Here is a 26,798-nt window from a genome sequence, read left to right on the forward strand (position 1 = left end):
TCTGTGTATCTGAATCATCTAGATAACTTCTCTCTAGACCTACAGATTGAGAATATCTTCCAGGAATCCAAAAAAAAAAAAAAAAAACAATCTGAAATAGCCAGCTCAGCTCTGGTGTCATGAACCTGAGTTTGGAAACCATGGTAAAGACTGCACATAACTATGTCATAAGCTAGATTATTTGGGTTATTTTTTTGAATGCTAATAAATTTCTAGTTACAGTAAAATCATAAATGCCTCCTCCATGTCCAACTTGTAAATCTTTATTTCTAGGAAGCATCTATTTTCTCCCTAACTTCACAAATCCAATGTTATAATTCAACACAGTAAAATGTCACTAATTTGGAACTGTGAAATCAAACAGAATTAGTGAAAACTCTTAATTGTAGCACCATGTATATACAGGTTTCATTTTGTGTAATCATTATGGTAATTTGAATTAGGTTAAAATGTTGATTAATAGAGATTTCTACAGGATTTCCATTGTATGAGTGGATAAGGTTCATTTGTAATTTGTTCCTGGAATACTCAAAATTATTTAATTCTCTCAAGTATTTCTCACCATCACTCCTCACCACTGTACTAATACACAAACACAAAGACAGATATACACACATGTACAATATCTTGTTTATACTGATTTGCCTAAAAATTTCATGATGACAAATTTATGCCAGGTCTGACTGAATTATCACAAAATCTGAATGAAATATACCTGTTCAAAATCAGTGTCTGAGCCTATTTTACCATTAATATAATCAGACTAATAACAATACTGCACATTGACATCCCCAGACCCCATCCATTTTTTCTACTCTAAAAATATTGGCTTAACAAACATGAAAAAATGTTCAACATAACTAATTATCAAGGAAATGCAAATTAAAATCACAATGAGATACCATATTACCACAGTCAGAACAGGCAGTATTAAAAAGTGAAAAAACAATTGATGATGGCACAGATGCAGTGAAAAGAGACCACTTATACACTGTTGGTGGGAATGTAAACTAATACGACCTCTATGGAAAACAGTATGGAGACTTCTCAAAGAACCAAAGGTAGATCTATCATTCAGTCCAGAAATTCTACTACTTGGTATCTACCCAAAGGAAAAGAAGTCATTATATCAAAAAGACAACTGCACTTATATGTTTATCTCACCATAAATCACAATTGCAAAGAGATGGAATTAACCTAAATGCCCATCAACCAATGAGTGGATAAAGAAAATGTGGTATATGTACATCATGGAGTACTACTCAGCCATAAAAGGAATGAAATAATGTCTTTTTCAGCAACTTGGATGGAACTGGAGGCCATTGTCCTAAGTGAAGTAACTCAGGAATGGAAAACCAAACACTGCATGTTCTCACTTATAGGTAGGAGCAAAGGGCATACAGACTGATAGAATGGACACCTGAGACTCAGTGAAGGGGTGAGGGAAGAAACATTACCTATTGGGTACAAGGTACACTATTCGGGCCATGGGAACACCACAAGCTCAGACTTCACCACTATATGATTCATCCATGTAACCAAAAACCACTTGTACCTCCAAATGTATTGCAATTAAAATTAAATAAATAAATAAAATAGAAATAAAAATATTGGCCTGATCTATGTTCTCATTAGATTATTATAGAAAGGGACTTTGATTTTACGATGTATCTCACTGTATTGGTTCCATCAGCATACTGACAGTAGCAGCTTGGTTTTAGTTAAAGGGGATGTAGTAGATTGGATTATTATTTAAAAATATTTACTCCTCCCCTTTCCCAATTGTCATAGGAGTGTCCTTAGCTGCCCCTGTGGCCCGTAGACTTGGTCATGTGATTTGCTTTGGTCTCATGGTGGCTGTAGACTTGACTTTGAACTCCACTATATGACTCGCTGCTGAGCTCACCCTCTTGCCACCTCTGCCATTGCCAGGAGAACAGCTTCCCTCAGTTGCTATTTCCCTTTAGCTTGGGCTCCAGCCCAACTCACAATAAGGAGCCAGCTGGACCTGCAGCCTGAGGCAAAGACCCAGAGGAGTCCAGCCTACAGTTGACCTGCAGATCCGTGAACACAGGAATAAATGGTTTTGGCCTTATGCCACTGTAGGGTGGTTTGTTACACAATATTATGTGGTTCTAGCTGATCAGTACAAAAGAAATAGTGCAAGTGCTTCTGCATCTTATAACATTTGAAAATGAACATTGAGGTGTGGGTTCTGAAGAAATAAATCTTCTGAGTGCAAGAATCAAATTTTTAATAATTAGTTCTGAAAATAATAAACAGCATACATTATGTCTATTTTTAAAAACAAATCTTGAAAGTCATTCTTGGCTGGTAGACTGAATAGTTACTCTGGATGCATTATTTTAAAATTGTATAGGCTGGGTGTGGCAGCTCACCCCTGTGCTAACAGTGCTCTGGGGAGGTCAAGGTGGGAGGATCAATTGAGCCCAGGAGTTCCAGGCTGCAGTACCGTCAGGCCACTGCACTCCAGCCTGGGAGACAGAGTGGACCCTGGCTTAAATACATAAATAAATAAATCTTCTGTATAAATAATTCATTCTATATATTCAAAACCATGGTGACAGGATCCAGATAACAGTTGGGATAGATAGAAAATTCACACTCCCAAGAAAAGAAGTCATCGATTCACAATTTGTTAAATATTAGTCCCTTAAAAAGAATTAATACTGTTTTTTTAAACTAACCTACCTAATGAATCTAAAATATCCTTTATATCTGTAATTAGACAGTCTAATTTATAATTTTCTCGATGAATGGGAGCATCTGTTTCTCCATAGCCTCTCAAATCCAGCGCCACAACTCGATATTCACTTTTAAATTCCCTCAGTTGGTGCCGCCAAGAATACCTGCAGGAAAAAGAAACGTTAAAAATACCATATTAACTAAAACAAAGAATAACATTACAGAGTTTCTATGTGGAAAACTCTAAGAAATTCCTTATTTTGAGAAAGGATATATAGCTGTGAGTCAGCAGGAAAAAGAGACCTATCTGAGAAGGAAACACTGACATTCTAATTATTTTATCTTTTCAGCAGCTCCAGTGGAGGGTAACAAAGGACCAGTATTTACAGAAACTACAAAATATCAGATACTAATATCGATGATTTGTATATGTCTTAATAAGTAGATTTTCTAAGCTTTCCTTAAATGATGCTTATAGCCATCAGGGAGTCTGTACCATGAACAGTTAGTTATTTTACAGCCTGAATTTCAAGTTAATAAATAGAGTATAAAGTTTTCTAAAAAGTGAGAGAGAAGAGGAGCTTGAGAGTTTTACCAAAACATCTGAATGCTTATCTGTCCCAGGACTTTGGTGTAGTAACATAAGTAAAATGCATCTGTATTGAAGAACAATTTGATTCTCTGGTTAAAAAAATTTAATAGATTAAAATTTATTCCCCTCAAAAGTATATTTTACTCATCTTACTCCACTGTCAAATAGGGTTCAGCATTTTTAGCAATAATAATAGTTTAGTTATGGATGAAACAGTTTGATGATTAAAAAAACCAAAGATTATCACTGAAAGAATCTAATGTAAAACAACCATTTAAACCAAACCTCTGCTTGCTAAAGCAGAATTCTTCTGTGTAGAAGGTCCTGAACCATGAATACAAGCAAGAGCAACATTAAAAACATTTAACCACCAAAATGTCACTAGCACTGACCAATTATAATAGAATGGCCATTGTGCTGCAGCCAAGTTCTGGAGGCCTCTGCTGGGCCAGGCATTCCCCCTGTGCTTGATCGTGGTACTGCAAACTTAATTGACATACAGAGATCCATGAGATTCTTTTCTTTAAATAAGCAAAATCATTTTGGATAACTAACAGAAAAAAGACATGGATTTTTCAAAGTGACTCACTATATTATGGAACTCAAAATAAGCATTTTAAAAAAGCATCTGCATGCACATCTGTTCATAGAAACACAGTGTAAAATTATCTGACACAAGCCAAATGGGAGATCATTGTCTAAAAATATTTTTGGAGTGCAATAGGCAAGCAAGCACAGCGATGTATGATTGTATACCAATAGTGAGAGGGGGAGGGGAACTGCAATGTGAAGTGACACAAAGCAATACTATCAAGGTAACACGTCAACCACCTTATAGCAATAGATCAGGAAGGCTCAGACACATATTATGAATTATAGATGGATATAGAATTCCTAATCTGTTACTATTATAGAATATCTATGATTTATGAAAATATGCAAAAGCATTGCCAATTAAGATGGATTTGAAGGCCAGGTGTGGTGGTTCATGCCTGTAATCCTTGTATTTTGGGAGGCTGAGGCAGGAAGATCACCTGAGCCCAGGAGACCAGCATGGGCAACATGGCGAGACCCCTTATCTACAGAAAAAAAAAATTAGTCAGGTGTGGTGGCACATGCCTATAGTTCCAGCTATACAGGTGGCTGAGGCAGGAGGATAATTTCGATTGAGCCCAGAAGTTTGAGGCTGCAGTGGGCTTTGATCACACCATTGTATTCCCCCAAGGTAGGAGTACAGAGCAAAATTCTATGTCTTAAAACAAAAGACAGATTTGAAAATGTTAGTAAATAGCATCTTTTTTTAGCTAGGCCATAGTAATCTTGTTAATCTTTTCTCTGGGTTGTAACAAACAAACAGTAGTTTGTTTCCTTAAAGATACTCATCTGTCAACACATATGACTTTATTATTTTTGCAAGTAGCCTTACTTAAAGTTTTGAATAGATTTTTCAATGTCTTCATAACCAAAGCTCAACTCTTCCCTCTTTATAATCCCTCATACTCAATCAATAAAGTTCTGCAGAATTAACCTCTTAAATATTTATTTAAACACTCCCCATCTATCCTGCTACAGACACCTTAATTCAGGCTCCATTAATACAGCAGCCTATTGACTGGTCTGTGTCCATTTCATTCCTTCAGCTCTATCTTCTACAAAACCAGAGTGATGTAGCAAAAACACAAATTCTCTCATGGCATTTTTCTGTGTACAATCTTTTCTTGATTCCCTATTATGAATAACATGAAACCCAGGCTCATTATCCTGGCAGACAAGACCTGCAAAATTTGACTATTGCCCAGTCTTCCAGCCTGATGACTTTACACTCTCTGTCATTTGCTTTACAGTCAAAAGAACTAACATCTATTTCATTCTTCCTACATGCCAGGCACAAGTCTAAGTGCTTCTTGCATGCTAATGTTGATCCTCAAAACAATAATATGAGGTGAGTATTATTATTATCCCCACTTTACAGATGAAGAAACAGAGGGTTAATTGATGTGCCAGAGGTCACAGAGGAGCAAACAGCAGAGCCAGGATTCAGATCCAGGCATTCTGGCCTCAGAGTCCCTATTATGCTGCTCTGCAGCACTAGGTCACTGTTGTTTTTTGCTTTTATGACTTTGTTTGTATGGTTTTCTTTGTCTGAAATACTCCCCATCATTCCCCTATGGCTCCACAATCCCTGACCCTCACCCCTCATTAACTCCTCCTCACCCTGGGCACCTCCTCTTTCAGGAGACTCCCCAGGCTTCCTTTCTTACAGGCTGGGCTGGGGGGCCCTTGTGTACTTTCATACTCATGCATACATTCTTCAGTGCACTGGGCACGTGTTCTATGATGATCTGTTGAATCTGGTTCTTCCACTCAATTGAGACTTTCCTGAGTTTTCTGGTAGAATATCTAGCCCATGTAGGTGCTTAATAAAAATTTGTTGAATAAGTGAAACAATAAACCAATGAAAACACCAAATAATGAGAGTGTAAGAAATACCAGTTGTTCAATAATAAGACTTCTGGCCCAGTTCATACCTTGAGATAATGACAACTAAAGGTCCCAAATTCTCACCGGGGAATTTATATTCAATTTCTATTAAACTATCCATTGTTTTAATATATTAAATATCTGTCTTCATTTAAAATTCATTTAATTAGAGATTTTAAGGTAGAAATTTTACTCAAAATAATGTGCACAATCCTACAACATTTTACATTTAAAATTGCATTAGAGATTATGGAAACACGATATCTGCATATGTCATTATATTATGAAGAATTTAAATTGCCTTAAAAATAAATTCAACTACTGCTGTTAACCATGAGTGGAGCCAAACAATATCCTAAACAATTCTAAGAAATAGGGCAACTGTATATTTTAATAAGTTACAAAAGAATAATTTTTAAATGTCATCTTCCTGGAGTTCATAAATAAAACACATTTGATTTATACTTTAGCCCTAAACTGAAAAAAAAAAAAATCACTCCAATGTTAGACTGATAGGCATGTCATTTATTGAATAAAACAAAACAACCTCCTTGATATAGGAATGAAACATATTACTAAAGCTGTAATCCCTGCAAATATCATAAATAAACAAAACTGTTTACATTCACATTGTCTTTTATTCTGGTAGCTTTCGGTGACAGCAGAGGACGCTTGGGGAAGAAAACAACCTCTTTCTCAATTATTGCTCTTAATCTAAGGAGGGTTTTACCAGGCTAGCCACTTTCAGATATGGAATGTCCTTTCCCTCTTTGCTACAGAGAAAGGCCAGAGTGGCTGGCCAGTGGGCTAGCGCTCAGCCGCACGCATGCAGAGCCCTCGCTTGCCTCAGCACTTGAGTGATGACGCATGCATTTCACACAGCTGGTGATGAAGACGGCTCAAAGAAGTTGCCAGCCTCAGCCCAAAATATTTTTAAAAGAGATGCAAATTGAGGTGGAGAGAGAGAGTGGGAGAAAAATCACCCTTCAACAAACAGCCTTATTTGGGCTAATTTAGCTAAAGGTCCCACAGATATGTATATTGTTTGGGGTTTCCTTTAGAGTTTAAGGAAGAAGACCCAGGACTTTACTGTTTCTGTGTAACATCTGATAGTACCCATTAAGTATTACCATTTCTCAATAGCTGTTCTTAGGCCATGATGATGAATGCAGATATGCATTTGTATCGTGGTTTTCTGCTTAAAAAGTACTTTCACACGCATTATCAATTTATGACATTTTTTTTGTTTTCACCATTTCAAATATTTCTGACCTACTTGACCTACAATCAAGTTTATAATTTCATGTGTATTTAGGGAAAATTTAATTGATAGAGAAATTTACATTTACATTTATAATATAAATTGAAATTGATTGGAAATATCAGGCATAAAGTTTTGGGGGCCCTTAAAGTGAAAAAAATGTTTTGTCCTAAAACTTAAATTTCAGAGTTTTGTCCTAAATGCTAAGATTTGGATTGACTTTTTCCACTAGCACCTAAATGGAATTGACTAGACCCCATAAAGGGTAATAGTGGTGATCTGATTGGAAGAAAAGACAAAGTGAGCATCAACAAAGAGGTCTTAGTTTAGAATATGACATACTCAAACCGAGGTATTTGATTACCAACAATCTTCATGTAGTTGTGTTAGGACTCTCCCTGAAAAACTAGGTAGCTTTCAGATTAATAGTCAGCAAAGTTCAGTGAATTTGATACATTGTATGTGAGTAACTGAGTTATCCGGGTTTGTTGTTATTGTTGTTTTAAATTACAGCAAGGCTCTTGCGGGAGTAAGAAATGATGGATTTGAGAATGGAAGGGACTCCTTCCTGTCTATGATCTGCATATATTTCCTAATCTGTGGCTCTTCAGAGTGAAAGTATCTCTGGGAGCTTTTCAAACTAAACCATTCCTCCTAATGATCAGCTCCCTTGGACATAGCCAAGATTTGACTTTACCAGAGCAACTGGGGCTGATATCCAGGGACCACTGCTGGACCCCTCCTAGGCTATCCTCTCCACTGAAGAGTCTAAGATACGTACAAGAACCGGGCATTTCCATTTTGCAAAGGGGCTCTCAGGAGTAAATAATGGGATAAGACTGTGGAAAACATGCACAAAAGTATCATTTCTTAAAATATGACAGAGAGCATCTACTGTCCTGTGTTAAATAGGTACAACTGCCATTCTCTGAGACTCCCTTGAAACAATTACCAGGTGGTTAAAGTGGTTAAAGCTTCATTTTTATCTTTGTGTGGATTGTTCCATATGTAAAGAGGTGGCGTTCCAGGAGGAATAAAAGCATGGATGAGTATTGGGGTTGGTGTGAGACGGAGAAAGAGAATAGCCTTTAAATCTTTTCTTTCTGGGCTGGGCACCTTGGCTCATACCTGTAATCCCAGCACCTTGGGAGGCCAAGGCGGGAGGATCACTTGAGGCCAGGAGTTCAAGACTAGCCTGGGCAACATAGCAAGAGCCTATATCTACAAAAGATATATATTTTTTTAATTAGCCAAGTGTGGTGGTGCATGCCTGTAGTCCTAGCTAGTTGGGAGGCTAAGGCAAGAGGATTGCTTGAGCCCGGGAATTCAAGGTTACAGTCAGCTATAATTGGGCCACTGCACTCTAATGAGATCCTGTCTCTAAAAAAGAAAAACAAAAACACCAAAAATTCTCTTTCTATAAAGTTAAATACCACCCCCCCATGCAAATCATGAATTTTATTTAGAATGATCATTTAAAATGCTAGAGTAAGTTATTTTTATATTGCTGGCTGACATTTAACATCCTCTTGAATGTCTGTATAAGGTATGAAATCTGAAGCGTAAAAATCCATGTACGTTATCAGATCGTTATCATTCTCATAGATTGAGAACAAACAGCGGAGGTCAGCTCTGAGTTTCAAGAACGAGGGGTACCTTACTTTCTGGCACTACCAACTTCAGATGGGTAGCGACAAGGCTTAAAAGAGACGATATATGTAAAACACTTACAAGAGTACCTGGCACATAGTAAATGTTAACTATCATCAGAAAATGTTAACTATCATCATTATCATCACCAGAAACAGGAAGTTATTATCTGACACATGGATCGCCACACTGAGTGAATGGGAATGAAGGAAGAAAATGAGCATTTATTGAGTAGTCACTCGGACTGACAGTCACCTGTTTTGACTCTCTTTGTCCTCACAACAACTCTACAAGATTATTATATTAAATAGATGATTTTGCAGAGTCCTGCAATAAGTGGCTGAGCCAGAATTTACTGCTTGTGCTACTTTAGGCAGATTTGACTATGCTTCAGAGTAACATTTTATTGTGAGCCAATCATGCCATGTGTTCCATGAAGTAAGTCCACATGCGTATGCTTGAATTACACTGGGCAGTTTCTCTACCACCTCATTAAGTTGTCTCCAGATGGAAGAACAAAGTATAGTATAAAAATGACTTATGCTTATTTATGCAGGTAAATCCAGAGAGGTGAAAAATCTTCATGAGGGGAAAATCTTCCCTGGAAGAGGCACCCATAGACTTCTAGCTCTGGAAAAATTATGAGGCAGATGGGTCTTTGCCATCCTCCCTTCCTTTCTTCAATGCCTGATACTTCCTCATACAATAACAGCCTCAAGGCATTTATTCATAAGGTCCCTTCCACTGACAAAGTATTAACTAAAGCATCTTAAGGTAATATTCCTTTCAGATGCCTTTTAAATCAGGACTTTGGGTAACATAAGATCTTTAAGAGTCTAAAGGAGGTGAAAAACCTATAATTGTGGAATTCTAGGTATTCCTAGAATAAGATCGTAAGTAAGAAATTTCAGGACAGGATAGGATGTTGTCCCAGACCTTTCAAAAGATACCAAATATTCTATCTTTGCATCAACTCAGAGAATTGGTTTTTTAAAAATTCGTTTCTTGAACTATTTAGTTCATGAACCATCTCAAGATCATAGCCCTGTGCTATCAAAACCTGGTTTTCTTTTTACCACTATGATATATATTACCTCTTTTTAAAATGCTCACTTTTTTAAAAAAGGGTTTAAGTGTTGCTTTCATCTATACTTATTTGGCCCTGTGGGGTCAATAGAGAATAAAACATTTCCCCCTAGGTAATTGCTATGGCCTGAATATGTCACCCAAAATTCATATGTTGAAATTTAATCACCAATGTGACAGTTTCAAAAGATGGGGTCTTTAGAGGGTTAGGAAGCCATGACAGCAGAGCCCTCATGAATGGGATTAGCAACCTTATAAAAGGACTGGAAGGAACTTTTGTCCTTCTGTCCTTCCACCATGTGAGGACACAGTGTTTGTGCCCTCTATAGCAGTGGTCCCCAACCTTTTTGGCCCCATGGACCAGTTTCATGGAAGACAATTTTTCCACGGACCAGAATGGGGGAGAGGTGGGGTGTCGTGGGTGGGCAGAGGGTAGTGTAGAGCTCAGGGGGTGATGTGCAGCCAGTTTCCTAACAGGCCACCGACAGGTACCAGGCCACAGCCTGGTGGTTGGGGACTGCAGCTCTAAAGGACACACCAACAAGGTGCCACCTTGGAAGCAGAACCTGGTTCTGAGCAGACACCAAACCTGCGGGTGTCTTGACCTTGGACTTCCAGCCTCCAGAACTGTGAGAAATAAATTTCTATTCTTTATAAATTATCCAGTCTCAGGTATTTTGTTTTTTATTTTTTTATTTTTTACTAGAGACAGGTTATTGCTATGTTGCCCAGGCTGGTCTCAAACTCTTGGCCTCAAGCAATCCTCCTGCCTAAGGACTCCCAAAGTGCTGGGATTATAGGTGTGAGCCACTGTGCCCAGCCTAGGTATTTTGTTATGGCAACAAAAATAAACTAAGACAGTAACTAACAACTGTGTATTTTGGCTTTAGCTTTTCTTCCTATTATGAAATACTTAGTTCCTCAATTTATCCTGCATTCATATAAACCTGTTGCTATGTGCATAGGAAATAGCTCATTTTCAGTTTCCATGAGTCTTCTTTACTCTGCCTTCTCCTCACCCCACACCTCACCAAAAGCTTCCTGATAACAAGCACTCCAAGCCTTTGATTTATTTAAAATCTCCTTTCTCCACCTAGTGCTGTAATTTGTCTATAGTAGATTACTCTATAAAATTGTTTTGAAACTATTTCAGAGATTTGAAACATCAAAAGATACTTCTTTTAATCCTCAAAATAATGTAAATTTAGGATGGTAGCATTTAGGTTTCTTTAGACTAGGAGGATAATCATTGCTGTGATTCAGGAACATCCAGGAAATGATAACCCTGGGCAAATGATCATATAGTACAGTCTGTCAAAAGTCATTACAAGAAAATTATATTATGATAATTGCTGTGGTTTGAATGTCCTGTCCAAAAGTCACATTGAAATTTAATTGTTATCTTAACAATATTAAGAGGTGGGACCTTTAAGAGGTAGGTGATTAGGCCATGAGGGCTCTGCCTTCACTGGTGGTGTTAATGCCAGTATGAAAGGGCAAGTGTTGCCCCCTTTTGCCTCTTTGCCGCTCCTCCTCCTGCCATATGATGACACAGCAAGAAAGACCTCACCAGAGGCTGGCACCTTGATCTGAGACTTCCCAGCCTCCAGTACTGTGAGAAAATAAATTTCTGTTCATTATAAATTACCCAGACTGTGGTATTCTGTTATAGCAGCACAAAACAAACTAAGGCAATAAGCCACATTTTAATGCAAAAATAAGTTAGTTGGTAAGTTTACCAGAATTCTGGAAATCCATGAAGCAGCAGCATAAGTGGTTTTCCTCTTTCTCCACCAGCAACATAGTGAAATCGTAACCCAGAATCCTGAAAATAGATGGCATAGAATTTTAGTGATGTTTTGAGTTGACTGTCAAAGAAGTACATTTAATATTTCCATTTCATTAAAAAACACTTGGCTGGGCCCGGTGGCTCACGCCTGTAATCCTAGCACTTTGGGAGGCTGAGGCAGGAGGATAGCTTGACACCAGGAGTTCAAGATCAACCTGAGCAACACAGAGAGATCTTGTCTCTACAAAAAAATAGAAAAATTAGCCAGGCCTGGTGATGCACGCCTGTAGTCCCTGCTACTCAGGAGGATCATTTGGGCCCCAAGTTTGAGGTTGCACTGAGTTATGATGATGTCATTGTACTCCAGCCTGGGCAACAGAATGAGACCCTTTCTCAAAAAAAAAAAAAAAAAAAAAAAAAAAAAAACCTCAAAAACTCACTAGTATTATTTTTAACATCAAGAAGTAAAATAAATTTACTTAATTTTCAAAAAGAAAAAAAATCCAGGATTTATCAATAAGGGTAAATTGACAGATTCACTTTTGTCAACATTCACTTCACAGTACCTTTTCTTCTTCTTCTAGTACAAGGTCAATTTATATAAGCTTTTGAACCAATGTCACAATTTGTAACTTTCATCTTACTTATGTGTCACATTTCATCTCATTCAAATTCTGCAGGGCATGTAAATAATTCTAATCTGAATTTATATTCCTGCCATGTTTACCTCCTAGTCATGTACTTTTGTCAGCTTGCCCGCCAAGAGCTGTGCAATCAGTTATATAATTCACACCTCCTTCCCTTATTTTTAGGTCTTTGCTTCCCACGTTATTATTTTGAGTGTTGCATGTACTGTTCCCCTTGCTGCCTGCTCCCCAAGTCACATCATTGTACATTTCTAACACAGAATGCCCTGACTGCTCAAGACTTCACTCTGCATGTAGGAGACAAGAAAACCCTAGGAAAATAAAAAGCATGGGAATGACAGGGGAATTCAGCAAATGCTAAGCAAACTGAAGAGAGGAAAGTAGAGGAAATATCAAGAAAGAAAAAAACAAAAGCTCTTAAAGAAAGAAAGCAAGGAAAGAAACCAAGAACCAAAAGCTGAGCACAGACACTGGGTTGCCATATACAAAACAACAAGGTTTTCAGAGGTGAAAGAATCACTTTACAGATTTGGAAAATGAAGCCCAAAGATGTTAACACAGGTCATAAAGTGGTCGGGAGCAGGGCTGTGACTAGAATCCCCATCTTGTCCTAACTCCCAGGACAATATTCTTTCTACTCCTTGGTTCTGCATCTCTGGGAAAGCTCTTTAGGTGGCCAGCGTCAGTGGAAAAGCATTATGAGGAGTTCCAGATGATTCTTATACAACTTTTTCTCCTCAGGTTGGACAGAAATAACAAATCTGACTTTGCCCTCACTGCAGAATGCTTTCCTAGAAGTTTAATAATTTCTTTTCTGGGAGTCTGAGCCAGGAGTATCACTTGAGGCCAGAAGTTTGAGACCAGCCTGGGCAACAATGCAAGACCCTTTCCCTATAAAAAATAAAAAATTAGCCTGACGTGGTGGTGCATGCCTGTAGTCCTAGCTACTCAGGAGGCTGAGGCAGGAGGATTGCTTGAGCCTAGGAATTTGAAGTTACAATGAGCTATGACTGCATCACTGCACTCCAGCCTGGGAGACAGAGTGGGACACCACCTCTAATATAACAACAGTAATAACAAAAACATCTTTTATTGGTGCTGAGTCTAGGAAGATGAAATGCTATGGGCACTTGGTTGGATTTAATTAACAGATACTTTATTGCACTAACTATGCACCAGGCACTGTTCTAAGTTCTATTTTTTTGGTTTTTGGATTTCTTTTCTAACAAATAATTAACTCATTTAATTCTCATATCAACCCCAGGCAAGAAAGAAGTCCTCTTGCCCTTTTGAATGCCAGGTGCTGGGCAATTTAGCTTGTAATAGGAAATTAGGACTTGGTGACATAAATATCCCCACATATGAAGCTGTTTTTGAAAGGCTATGAGTCAGACTGTAGGGTGTATCACAGGAGCCATTTCCCTTCACCACCTGGAACCTCAGGAAATAGAATATCTGTGGGCTGTGAGGAAGCTAGGGACAAGCATAAACAATTAAAGAGCTGTATGCATGGCTGACATTTACTTTTTATTCCATTCCTTTGGTCCCTGACTTCATAAGTCTGCTTCCCTCCCCACAAACACGCACCATTTACTTACTGTTGCAGGTTACCTAAGCCATCTATGGTCAGCATAAACTCCTGCTTTGCAATGACTTATTCTGTTTATCTCTAAAATTTAGGTAAGGACAGCCTCCTGAGACAGTAGGGAGCCACCAGAAACAATTCCCTACAGCTGATGTAAGCTCTAAAGGGCAAAAAGGTGACAGGAGACAGCTTCCCCTTGCAGTGGTGGGGGACAGTAATATAAGAGGACCCTGGTTAGAGAAACTCCACATTCAGAAGCCAAGCAAGGCGCCAGTGAGAGGGCTTGCTGTTTCTCTCTTTCTCTCTGACCCGCGCGCGCAAACACACACACACACACACACACACACACACACACACACACACACGCTGAACAAGAGGCCACACTGAGACCCCTCTCCCTCCACACCACACACACACACACACACACACACACACACACACACACGCTGAACAAGAGGCCACACTGAGACCCCTCTCCCTCCACACCTCGCCCTTCCTGCCTCCCCTGGGTATCCTCCCTGTCCCCGCGCTCCCTGCAGGGGAACACTAGGGGACGCTGAGCCGGGCGTCATGCAAGGAGCAGCCTGGCGTCCTCCGCCCCCACGGCGGTCAGTTCCCTCCCGTTACCGCCAGGCCGGCGCCGTCCTTCACCTTGATCCGCACGTAGCAGTGGGTCCCCAAAGAGGGGTCATTCAGACACGCGGGAGGCTGTTCCCGGGCGACCCGCCGGAAGGTCTGCGCCGGTCCCTTGCCGATGCTCCACAAAAGTTTGAGCAGGTGGATGGAAACGCAGAGCCAGCAGTAGCAGTAGACCAGGGACCAGAAGAGCAGGGACCGGATGGTGACCATCAGGCGGGGCAGGCAATCCCGCAGCCCCGCCATCCGGCGGCAGCAGTGGCGGCGCGGCCGCTGCCCCTGCTCGGGAGCCGGAGCGAGAGCGCCGCGGCGCGTCGGGCCCGCCCGCCCGTCAGCCGGCGCCCGCTCCGCGCCTGCCTCCCCCGGGCCCAGGCGGCCGCGCTCGGCCCGTGGCCCGTGTCGCAGCAACGGGCTCCAGCACACACGCGGCGCGCTCGGGGTCGCTGGGCCCAGCCCCGGGGCGCCGCAGGGGAGACCCCTGGGGCTGCGAGGTCCGCCCGGAGCGAGACGGGGATGGAGACCACGGCCACTGTCCACAAAGAGGGAAATCCCATTTCAAAATTGCAAAGCTGTGGGTAAAATGAAGGCGAAACTTTCCCGAACCAAATTGGGTACCAGGGAGGGAAACGCCACTCTTGTTCTGACCAGTGTTCAAATCCTCCACTGTCCAAGCAACTGTTGGAAATTCGTCAGGCATTTTTTTCTGTATCATAGAATAATGGGGCGTGGGGAGAGAGGGAGCAGTAAAGGATTTTCATACTATTAGTACATTAAAGACATTTTTACTTTATTTATTCCTGACAGTCTTCTGAAGGTGGTGATATTTTCCAACTAGGTTCAAAGTTGTTATTAACCCAGCTAGAAAATGGTAAGTAGCCGTCTCTGGTTCTAAATTCAAGCCCCTGACAACCACTGGTCTGTTTTCTATCCCTATAAAGTTTTGTTAATGGAAAAACAAAAACAAAAACAAAAAAACCCAAACTCTCTAAAATAATTTAAAAGGGTTTATTCTGAGCCGAATGTGTGTGACTGGCCTGGAGCATATGGCCTCAAGAGGTCCTGAGAAAATATGCCCGCAGTAGCTGGGTCACAAAGTTTGGTTTATACAGTCTTGGAAACAGGAATTACACATAAGACCCTAAGTCAGTAGAGGGTGTACATTGGTTTGGCCCCAAAAGGTGGGACACCTCAAGGGGTGGGGAGGGGAGTTACAGGTATAGGTGGGTTTAAAGATTCTTTGTTTTGTAATTGGTAAAAGAAATGAAGTTTTGAGGCTTGGACTATTTTAACTTAAAATAAAGATGTCTATTAATCAGAGACAAGTCACTGGACATTTACTGAAACTCTAGTGATCTGTTAAGTAAATTGATGGCCTGCAGGTGTGGTTTAAACTTTGGTATAGCTTTAGGCCTGTTAATGATTTAGCATCTTATTGTACAAATATCTCCAAGAAGGGAGAGGGGCATGAGGAGGTGTGTCTGATCTTCCTTTTCATGGCCAGCAACCGAGCTTTAGGGTATTTCTGGGGTCCCTGGGGCCAAGAGGGAGTCCATTCACTCATGGGGGCTTAAGATTTTATTCACAGGTTTTTTTAATGCAAGAATATTGTGCAAATGGAATGTAACCATTTGTTTTTGGCTTCTTTGACTTAGGATAATGTATTTGAGATTCAGCTATGCTGTTGCATGTATTGTTTCTTTTTTTAGTGCTAATTACTATTTCATTGAATGGATATACCACCATTGTTTATCAATTCCCCAGTTAAGGGACATTTAAATTTTTTTCCCAGTTTTTGGCTATTATGAACCGCAACATTTTATACTATAAATCTTTACTATAAACATTCACAAAGTTTTTTTGTATGTGAACATGTGTTTTTTTCCAATTTATTTCTTTTCTTTTTTTTAATTTCAGAATATTATGGGAGTACAAACATTTTGGTTACATATAATGCCTTTGCATAGCCCAAGCCAGAGCTACAAGCATGCCCATCCCCCATACAGTGCGCTATGCACCTATTAGTTATGAGTTTGCCCATCCCCCACCCCCTCCCACCTGCCCAGCACCTGATGAATATTACTTCCATGTGAGCACCTAAATGTTGGTCAGTTAGTACCAATTTGATGGCGAGTACATGTGATACTTGTTTTTCCATTCTTGTGACACTTCACTTCAAAGGATGGGCTCTAGGTCCACCCAGGATAACATAAGAGGTGCTAGTTCACCATTGTTTTTTATGGTTGAGTAGCATTCCATGGTATACATATACATTTTATTAATCCACTCATGTATTGATGGGTACTTGCGTTGTTTACACATCTCTGCAATTTTGAATTATGCTGCTATAAACATTCTAGTGCAGATGTCTTTATTGTAAAATGTATTTTTTTCTTTTGGGTAGATGCCTAGTAGTGGAATTGCTTGATCAAATGGTATTTTTATTTTCATTTCTTTGAGATATCTCCAAATTACTTTCCACAGAGGTTGTACTAATTTGCAGTCCCACCAACAGTATGAGTGTACCTATCTCTCTGCATCCACACCAGCATTTATTGTTTTGGGACTTTCTGATAAAAGCCATTCTCATTGGAGTTAGGTGATGTCTCATTGTGGTTTTGATTTGCATTTCCCTGATGATTAGAGATGTTGAGCACTTTTTTATATGTTTGCTGGTCATTACTCTGTCTTCTTTTGCAAAGTTTCTGTTGATGTCCTTTGTCTACTTTTTAATGGGGTTGTTTGATTTTTTCTTGTTAATTTTCTCAAATTCTATGTAGATTCTTGTTATCAGCCCTTTATCGGGTGTGTGGCATGCAAATATTTTCTCCCATTCTATAGATTAAATTCGCTCTAAAGATAGTTTCCTTGGCTGTGCAGCTTTTTAATTTCATCAGGTCCCATTTATTTATTTTTGTTGCTGCTGTGATTGCTTTGGGGGTCTTCTTCATAAATTCTTTGCCTAGGTGATGTTTATAAGAGTTTTCCTAACATTTCCTTCTAGAATGCTTAAGGTTTCACATCTTAGGTTTAAGTCTGTTATCCATCGTGAGCTGATTTTTGTGAGAGGTGAGAGGTGCAGATCCAATTTCAGTCTTCTGCATGTGGTTATCCAATTTCCCCAGCACCATTTATTGAATAGAGATTCTTTTCTCCAGTGTATATTTTTGTGTTTTGTCAAAGATTGGATGACAATATGAAGATGGTTTTATATCTGCATTCTCAGTCCTGTTCCAAAGGTCTATATCTCTGTTCGTGTGCCAGTATCATACTGTTTTGGTTACTATAGCCTTGTAGTAAAGCTTAAAGTCTGGTAGACTGATGCCTCCCAATTTGTTCTTTTTGCTTAAGATTGCTTTAGCTATACAAGGTCTTCTCTGATTCCATACGGAGCATAGAATTATTTTTTCTAGATCTGCAAAAAATGATGATGCTATTTTCATAGGGATTGCATTGATTCTATAGGTCACTTTAGGTAGTATGGACATTTTAACAATATTGATTCTGCCAATCCATGAACATGTTAGGGTTTTCTATCTGTTTACATCCTCTACAATTTCTTTTCTCAGTGTTTCATGGTTCTCCCTATATAGGTCTCTCACCTCCTTAGCTAAATATATTCCTAAATATTTTTCTTTGATGCTGTTGTGAAAGGTGTTGAGTCTTTGCTTTTCAGCTTGACTGTTACTGGTGAATATGAATGCCATTGATTTGTGTGCATTGATATTGTATCCTGAGACTTTGCTGAATTCATTTATCAATCCCAGGAGCCTCTTGGTTGAATCTTTGGGGTTTTCTAGATATCATATCGTCAGCAAAGAGTGAGAGTTTGACCTCTTCTGCCCCCATTTGGATACCCTTGATTCCCCACTCTTGTCTGATTGCTCTAGCAAGGACTTCCAGCATTATGTTGAATAGAAGTGAAGATAGTGGGCAACCTTGTCTGGTTCCAGTTCTAAGTGGGAATGCTTTCAATTTTTCTCCATTTGGTATGATATTGGCTGTGTGTTTATCATATATGGCTTTAATAATTTTGAGGTATGACCCATCTATGCCTATTTTATTAAGAGTTTTTATCATAAAAGTGTGCTGAATTTTGTTAAATGCTTTTTTGCATCTATTGAGAGAATCATATGGTCTTTGTTCTTGCTTTTATTTATATGGTGTATTACATTTATAGATTTACGTATGTTGAACCATCCTTGCATCTCTGGGATAAAGCCCACCTGGTCATGATGAATTTTTTTTTTGATGTGCCGTTGAATTTGGCTTGCTAAGATTTTGAGAACTTTTGCATCTATATTCATAAGGGATATTGGGCTGTAGTTTTCTTTTTTTGTTGTGTCCTTTCCTGGCTTTGGTATCAAGGTGATATTGGCTTCGTCGTAGAATGAGTTGGGGAGCATTACATCCTTCTCAATGTTGTGGAATAATTTCTGCAGTAATGGTATCAGTTCTTCTTTGTAGGTTTGGCAAAATTCAGGTGTGAACCCATCTGGTCCAGGACGTTTGTTTATTGTAAGATTTTTTTATTGCTGCTTCAATTTCTGTGCTTGATATTGGTCTATTCAGGAATTCTATTTCTTCCTGATTGAGTCTAGGTAGGTTGTGTGTTTCTAAGAATTTGTCTATTTCCTCCATGTTTTGAAGTTTTGGGGCATAGAGATTTTCATAGTATTTAAAGATGATGTTTTATATTTCTGTGATGTCTGTTGTGACCTCTCATTTTTCATTTCTAATTGAACTTATTAGAGCCCTTTATTTTCTTCTTCCTGTCAATCTAGCAAGAGGGCTATCAGTGAACATATGTTTTTATTTCACTTGGATAAATACCTGGAAGTGGGATTGCTGGGTCAGGTGGTAAGTGTGCATTTAACTTCCTGAGAAACTGTCATACTGGTTTCCAGAGTGGCTGTATAATTTTTTTCTATATATTTGTATAAGAACCTATCATGGGCAGAGTGGCTGTACAATTTTGTTTTTTGTGTTTTGGTTTTTGTTTTGGGTTTGTTTTTTTTTTCTTTTTTGAAACAGAGTCTCACTCTGTCACCTGGGCTAGAGTGCCATGGCATCAGCCAATCTCACAGCAACCTCAAACTCCTGGGCTCAAGCGATCCTCTTGCCTCAGCCTCCTGAATACCTGGGACTACAGGTGTGCACCACCACACCTGGCTAATTTTTATGATTATTTTGTAGAGACAGGATCTCACTCTTTCTCAGGCTGGTCTTGAACTCCCGAGATCAAGCAATTCTCCCGCCTTGGCCTCCCACAGTGCTAGGATTACAGGCATGAGCCACTGTGCTCAACCTCAATTTTGAGTTTATTTCAGCACTGTGTGACAGTTACACAGTTGATCCTTGGACAATGTGGGGGTTATGGGTGCTCATCCCTCTCACTGTCAAAAATCCTTATCTAATTTTTGACTCCCCCAAAACTTAACTAATAGCCTACTATTGATTGAAACAGCCAATTAACATATTTTGTATATTATATACTGTATTCTTACAATAAAGTAAGCCAGAGAAAAGGTTACTAAGAAATTCATAAGGAAAATATATTTACTATTCATTGAGTGGAAGTGGACCATCATGAAGGTCTCCATCCTCCTTGTCTTCACGTTGAGTAGGCTGAGAAGGAGGAAGAGGAGGGTTTAGTTTTGCTGTCTTAGGGGTGCCAAAGGCAGAAGAATGGACCTGCATAGATTAAACCCATGTTCAAGGGTCAACTGTACTTTGTTCTTCCTATTCTTAAGTTAGGGAACTTACGGATTTGAGACCTTTCCCTGTTTCTAATGCAAGCATTTAGCACTTATAAATTTCTCTCAGTACTTTTTAACTGCATTATATTTATGTTGATATGTTGTATTTTCATTGTCATTCATTTCTATGTACTTTCTAAAATTTCCTATAAGTCTTCCTCTTTACCCCATTGATTGTAACTTAATTATGTGTTTAGAGATTTTCCTGTTGTCTTTCTATTATTGACTTGTATTTGATTCTATTATGGTCAAAGAACATATTCTATATGATTTCTATTCTTTTTTTTCTAACTTAAAAAAATTCCAATAATTTATTTAATCCACTTATTTTCCAATGATTTCTTTTAAGTTTGTTTTATGACCCAGGACGTGGCCTGTCTGGGTGAAGGTTCTATGGGTATTTGAAAAAAAAAAATGTATATTATTATGTTTTTGAATGGAGTGTTCTACATATGCAAATTAGATATATTGGTTGCTTATGTCCTATCTACTTTTAAATAAGAGAGAATTCCTGTTAAATTCATTCAGACCAAATAAGTTCCTTAATTTATGGATAATACCAAAATATGATAAAGATAACTCAAAAATTATAGTATATACCAATTTAACCTATGAAAATTATTTCAATAACTATAAATAAGGTACTAGAAATTGGATCTAGCAGTGTATCATATTAATAATACAATATAACTATAGAGGTTTTATTCCAGGAAAGTAAGAATGGCCCAACATCAGAAAATCTATAAACATAACACATCAACATTTGTATAAGAAAACCCATGTAATTATATCAACAGATGCCAAAAAAGGAATGTGTTAAAATTTAGCAGCTATTCCTTTAAAGCTAAATTAATTCAGGCAGAAAGAAACTGCTTAAACACTACAGTTACCAAAAAACAGTAGCCTATGGTAAAATAGGCTTTAGCCATTTACTTTAAAACTCTGAATAAGAAAGAAAGGTTGCTATTAGTTCTATTATTTAACATTATTTTTGAAAATTCAAGCTAAGGAAATAAACCAAAAGGAACATAAAAATTAACATAAAAATTAGAAAAGAGACAAAAATACATGTTTGCAGATTGTTATATTTCTATAAACTTCAAAACACTTTCCTTAATAAGAAAATTTGGTAAGATGCCTAGATACAAGGTAAGTATACAAAAGTCAATAGCTTTTCCATATCCTAGCATTAGCCAATTATAAATTGAAACAGCATTCACAAAAATGCAGGAGAGCTCAACATTATATATCATTCTTCTATATTATTGCATATAATCATGGTTAATTTATTTTTTATAATATTCCATTTTGAGATTATGCCAGAGTTTTTTTCATTCTCCTATCAACAGTATTTGCGTTGGTTCTTTCTTTCCTTCTTTGCTTCTCCTCTTCTCTCTCTCCTTCCTTATTAATTATGATCTTTGTCTATACATGTTTTTATGTTCTTATACATATCTCCTCCTGGTTTGTAATAGTTTATATACCTGGAGGAAATTGCTGAATCATGACTATATAACTATTCAATTTTATAAAATAATGTAATTATTTTCCAGAATGGTTATATCTATTTACATTCCTGATCACCTGTGTATGAGTTCCCACTAATCCTTGCTAATACTTGAATATGCTAGAGGTATCACTTTAGCTAATTTGATGGGGTAAAATTGGTATCTTCTATGGCCTCAATTTTCATTTCTCTCGGTATTAAGAAGGCTGAGCATCTTTTCATGTTGATTAGGTGTATGTATTTCCTCTGAAGTAAACTAATCTGTGTGTGGCAGAGAATTACCAATACTTGTGTGTTTCTCTGAGTGTCCCTACTTGCAGTCAGGTGTGGATAAGAGATTGGGTTCTGGTGAGAAGGATATGAGTCAAGAATTATAAATGTCTTCCAAGTCTGGCCATAAAAGATATTCTGTGAGATCCTCTGACCCTATCTTCCTGTGCTGCACCAATTTTACAGACCGCATGTTCTAGGTAGCATAACTACAAGGTGGAGTAGGACCACTCAAACTGCTTTACTTTCCATGAAAATGGAATATTCCTCCTCCATTTCCTTTAGAGGAAAACGTTTTGTGGTAAACTTTCTTTTTATTTCACCCTCCTTTTAATAGTTTTGCTGGGTTCAGAATCTCAAACTGACTCCCCCCACTCCAGTTTTCCTTTTTATTTAATCAAAGTGTAGTGGATAAACACAAAAACAGCACAATTACTTCAGATCATTCTTTATATTGTATACACACAGACCTATGAATGTAATCTGAAAGGAACCGAAGTCAGCAATGAAATGCATACAGCTTTTCCTTTCCTTGCTCAAAAAAACTTTTAAACTACACAAACTTAGAATCCCATCAGCACACACTCTCCTGTGACAAATATTTCAGACATAAATAGGATGCAAAAAAACTATATGCTAACATATGTATAAACTTTGTTAATGAAAAAAACCGAAGCAGCCCTGATTAAGATACATTTAGTCGCTGATAAATAATTGTATCCTAAGGGACATTGTCAAGAGAAATTGTGCTGCAGAGAAAAGCTGTATACAGATACACAAAGAGAAAATAAATTGCAAGATTAACACGTGTGTTTAATATTAGAAAAAACACAGCCCTCCAGAATTTCTCCATATTTCGAGCTGACAATTTTTCTCTCAAAACTTTTAAGATTTAACTTCACTGTTTCTAGTGTTCATTGTTGCCAATAACATTGTTATATTTGTTGAAACAAAAATAAGCTCCTATGTAGCTCCTTTTCCCTAGCTACTTGCAAAATTTTACTTGCTTATGGTGTTGGGCAGGACATGGAAAAAATGTCTTAGGTACGGATTTCTTTTTGTTTGAGATAAAAGGATTCATTTTTCTTAATTTTAAGAAAATCACAGTTATTGTCTCCTCAAATAATGACTCTCCTTGTTCTCATGGTTGGTTCTAAGGACTCTGATTAGATGTATGTTAGATCTTTTCACTCTATGCTGTAGATTAACGGTTGGCAAGCTTTCTGACACTTTCTCAGCAAGAGGCTAGATAGTAAATATTTTAGGTTTTGAGGGCCACACAGTCTTGTTACAACTACTGTACTCTGTCATTACAACACAAAAGCAGCCACAGACATTATGGAAATAAAAGATGTGGCTGTGTTCCAGTAAAACTTTACAAAAATAGGCAGCAAGCCTGATTTGACCTGTGGGCCACAGTTTGCCAACCCCTACTCTAAATCTCTTAATATCTCTTTTGCATTTTCCTTCTTGTCTCTCTGTGCTGTATCCTGGTATCTTTATTTGGATATATCTTCTAGCTCACTAATTTTCTCTTCACCTGTGTCTAATTCTTTTAACCCATGGGTTGAGATTTAAAAAATTGAGTCTATTTCAACACTTTCTTTACTAAAGTCCTAGCTAGAATAGGGTGAGAGGTAGTGGGTCTACATTTGTTATTCATTGTTTCTGCTTTCATTCATTGTGGCTTGCTTTTTAATGTCATTCAGATTTGATCATGAGCTGATTTCCTGCTCTTAATTTGTGGTGATCTGGCTTCTGCTTATAGTCAGCCTGGGATCTTTGGTCTCTTGAAGACCTTCCTTTACCTTTCTCACCTCACCATTGGCTCATGGTACAATTAGCATCCTAACATGGATCCAAGCAACTGACCTCAAAGAAGCCCCACTATCCCAGTTGCTTACTGCTCTGCTCCCAACTAATTTGGGGCTGGAACTCCCCTGCTTCTTTTGAGACTGGCAGTGTCTCAAAAAATGGATTCCATGCAGGATATATTTGTAAAGCTGGAAATAAAATTGGTAGGTCTCTAAGTTTAATTCTCATCTCCATCAAAATCCTAATGATGTATAGGTTCGTACAACTTTTACAAATTAGATAAAGTGTTATAAATTTCTTATGGAGTGACAGTTATGCAATTCAGAGGTTTAATAAGCAACTTGTGGTAGCATAACTGACAATTCATTTGAAAGAAAAGAAAGCTAGTCCCCTAACTCATATCATATAGAAAAATATCTTTAATACATCTGGAATTTTGTGTAAAAATTAATTATATCTAGACTTCTAAGTGCAAAAAAATATAAGAATATTTTATCATCTCAATGTAGGGACACACATCTAAACAAGACAGAATATCCAGACACCATGAAAGAAAAGAATGACCACATGAAATTTAAAATTTTAATGGAAAAAAAGACAAACCTTAAAAGACAAACAATAAATTATAAAAAAAAATTCCAAAACAAAAAATTCCAACATCTAAAACCAAAAAAAGAAAAAAAGAAAAAAAAAGGAAGAAGAAAAAGAAAATCAGAGCAACTCACATGGCAAACAAATGACCAATTCCACTTGTAGTCTGGGAAATACAAACTAAAGAAACAAGTTGTAATTTTTTCATTTATGTTAACAAAAAATGAGGACAAGAACATCTGGGGCTGGTGAGGACAATGGGAAGGTGGTATTTTCAAACTTACAGGAATGTGGACTGCTCTAAAGTTTTTTGGAACAGTTACTGGCACCATCAATTAAAATGAAAACTACTCCCTTTGACTATACCTTCTGACCCAGCAATCCCATTATAAGAGCTCTACCCTTTAGAAATAGAAGAATACTTATTTAAGGCTATATAAACAGGCTATTACTTCATTGTTCATCATGGGAAAAGGCTGTAAGTAACTAAAGGAACAGGAGATTATTTATATAAATTATACCTATACTACTAAATGCTGTACAGATTTAAAAAGAATGAATTAGTATATATTCATCTAATGACCTTAATGCATTAAAAAAAAATCAGCTACCAAGTAACATGTATAGATAACCATATTTTTATAAAAAACAAGTCCCTCAAATCCTCTACATGTCTATGTTTGGATAAGCATAAAGAAGCCAGAATAGTATACAAGCTTTCATCTCTCAATAATTGGGGTGGAAGGCGAGAAAATATCTCTAAATTTTACCTTTAAATCATATCTAAAATATTCATATATAAATGATTTGCAACATGATTTTTGAACTGGCAAATTGGTTTCAAGTGTCAGTTTCTACACAATTTTGTACAAATTGATAAATTAACAAGTAAGATATAGAGACAATATTTGTGACACAAAATGTTAATATCCAGAATATATAAAAAATTATAAAGAAACAAGAATTTCCATATAGAGAGAATATTCTAAAAACCACTGAATTATACAATTTAAAGAGTGAGTGTTGTCTTAATAATTTTTAAAAAATTACTAAAGCTCATGCCTATAATCTCAGCTACTCTGGAGGCTGAGATGGGAGGATAGCTTCAGTCCACTTCAAGACCAGCCTGGGCAACACAGGGAGACCCTGTCACTAAGAAAAATGAAAAACAGTAGTGAGGGCAGGGGTGGTACATGCCTGTAGTACCAGCTCCCTGGGAGGCTGAGACAGGATTGCTTGAGCCCAGAAGTTTGAGGCTGCAATGAGCTATGATTGTGGCACTGGACTCCAGCCTGGGTGACAAAGTAAGACCCCATCTCTCTTAAAAAAAAAAGAAAAATTACTACAAAGATAAAAAAGAATGGGCCAAGGATATGAGGAGGCAACTTAAAGAAGAAAGCCTATGTTTTCTTCTGACTGAATTGATTTTCCAGAAAAACCAGTTTGTATGATGATAATTATCTATAGGAGGGAACATTGACTGTGGAAATCAGAACTGCTGGAGCAATGTCCTTGGGAAGATGGAAAAAACTCATACAGAGATTCACCTTAACTGAAAGCACAAACAATTCATCCTTAGTAATGGAGGGGAGAGCAGAGCATAGGAACAGTGATACTTGTAGCTGTGGTACTGCAAGTTTGTGGAAGGTCTCCTCAGATTGGTTCCCTTCTCAGTGAAAAAGAAGCAAGAAAAAGGTAGCAGGGACTGACGATGGGGGAGGTGGTATTGGCTGGAGATCTGAGTAGAATGGAGATATATAAAATAGTTGACTGCCTAGGGAGAGCGAACAGATCATGGAAACAGATTTCTGGGCAGCATTAAGGCTCATTTGAGTTGATGCTCAAAAATTTAAAATGAAACTGGTTATTCAGCTTCATCAGTGTAAAATAAGCAGTCAGCTTTAATAAGGATTTGAGTTTTGCCAAATAAATATAACAAAGAAAAAAGCAATGAATGGAGTTGAGAGAGTATGCAAGGGAGTAATTATTATAACGTACTACAAATTTAGGATAAGCAGAGAAGGGAGGGCATGTAGGAGAGAGGTACTGTGAAAAGCTCTAGGGTTAATGGATTGTTAAGTCCTGGTGAAGTCTAAGAATTGAAGGAGTCAAGGGCCTATACGGAGTAAGCCAGAAAAAGACAGGAGGAAGTAGTGAGAGAATAGGATGCTAGAAATTGAGACTAAGGAAGGGGTTCAGTTATTGGTAATGGGAAAGGAGTAAGTGGCTGAGGCTAACCCTGCTCATCAAGATCATTAGCAGAGAGGTCAAAGGACTGAGAAGTGTCAATTGGAGAGTAATAGTAAGATAGAGACTAAAACCTTTGGGAACACGGAGTGAACCAGGGATGGTAAATGATTATGGGTGATATAGTCTGATGATCATGAAAAATTTAAAGGTGGGGTTTTTTAGGGAGGGAGGCAGAG

At 38.0% G+C, this 26,798-nt stretch overlaps 1 protein-coding gene across 1 annotated transcript in view; it reads right to left on the bottom strand.

Annotated features, from left to right (window-relative positions):
* The window catches only part of EPHX4 (epoxide hydrolase 4), a 34,083-nt gene extending 19,292 nt beyond the window's left edge, over positions 1 to 14,791 (bottom strand). Inside the window, exons 1-3 of the mRNA XM_045547540.1 lie at positions 14,449 to 14,791; positions 11,516 to 11,601; positions 2,713 to 2,870 (exon numbers count right to left, since the gene is read on the bottom strand). Coding sequence (XP_045403496.1) covers positions 2,713 to 2,870; positions 11,516 to 11,601; positions 14,449 to 14,679 — 475 coding nt within the window. The 5' untranslated portion in view covers positions 14,680 to 14,791. The remainder of the gene's footprint in view (positions 1 to 2,712; positions 2,871 to 11,515; positions 11,602 to 14,448) is intronic.
* Positions 14,792 to 26,798: the final 12,007 nt, after the last annotated feature.

This window comes from Lemur catta, chromosome 3 (genome assembly GCF_020740605.2).
Source record: "Lemur catta isolate mLemCat1 chromosome 3, mLemCat1.pri, whole genome shotgun sequence".
Taxonomy (NCBI): Eukaryota; Metazoa; Chordata; class Mammalia; order Primates; family Lemuridae; genus Lemur; species Lemur catta.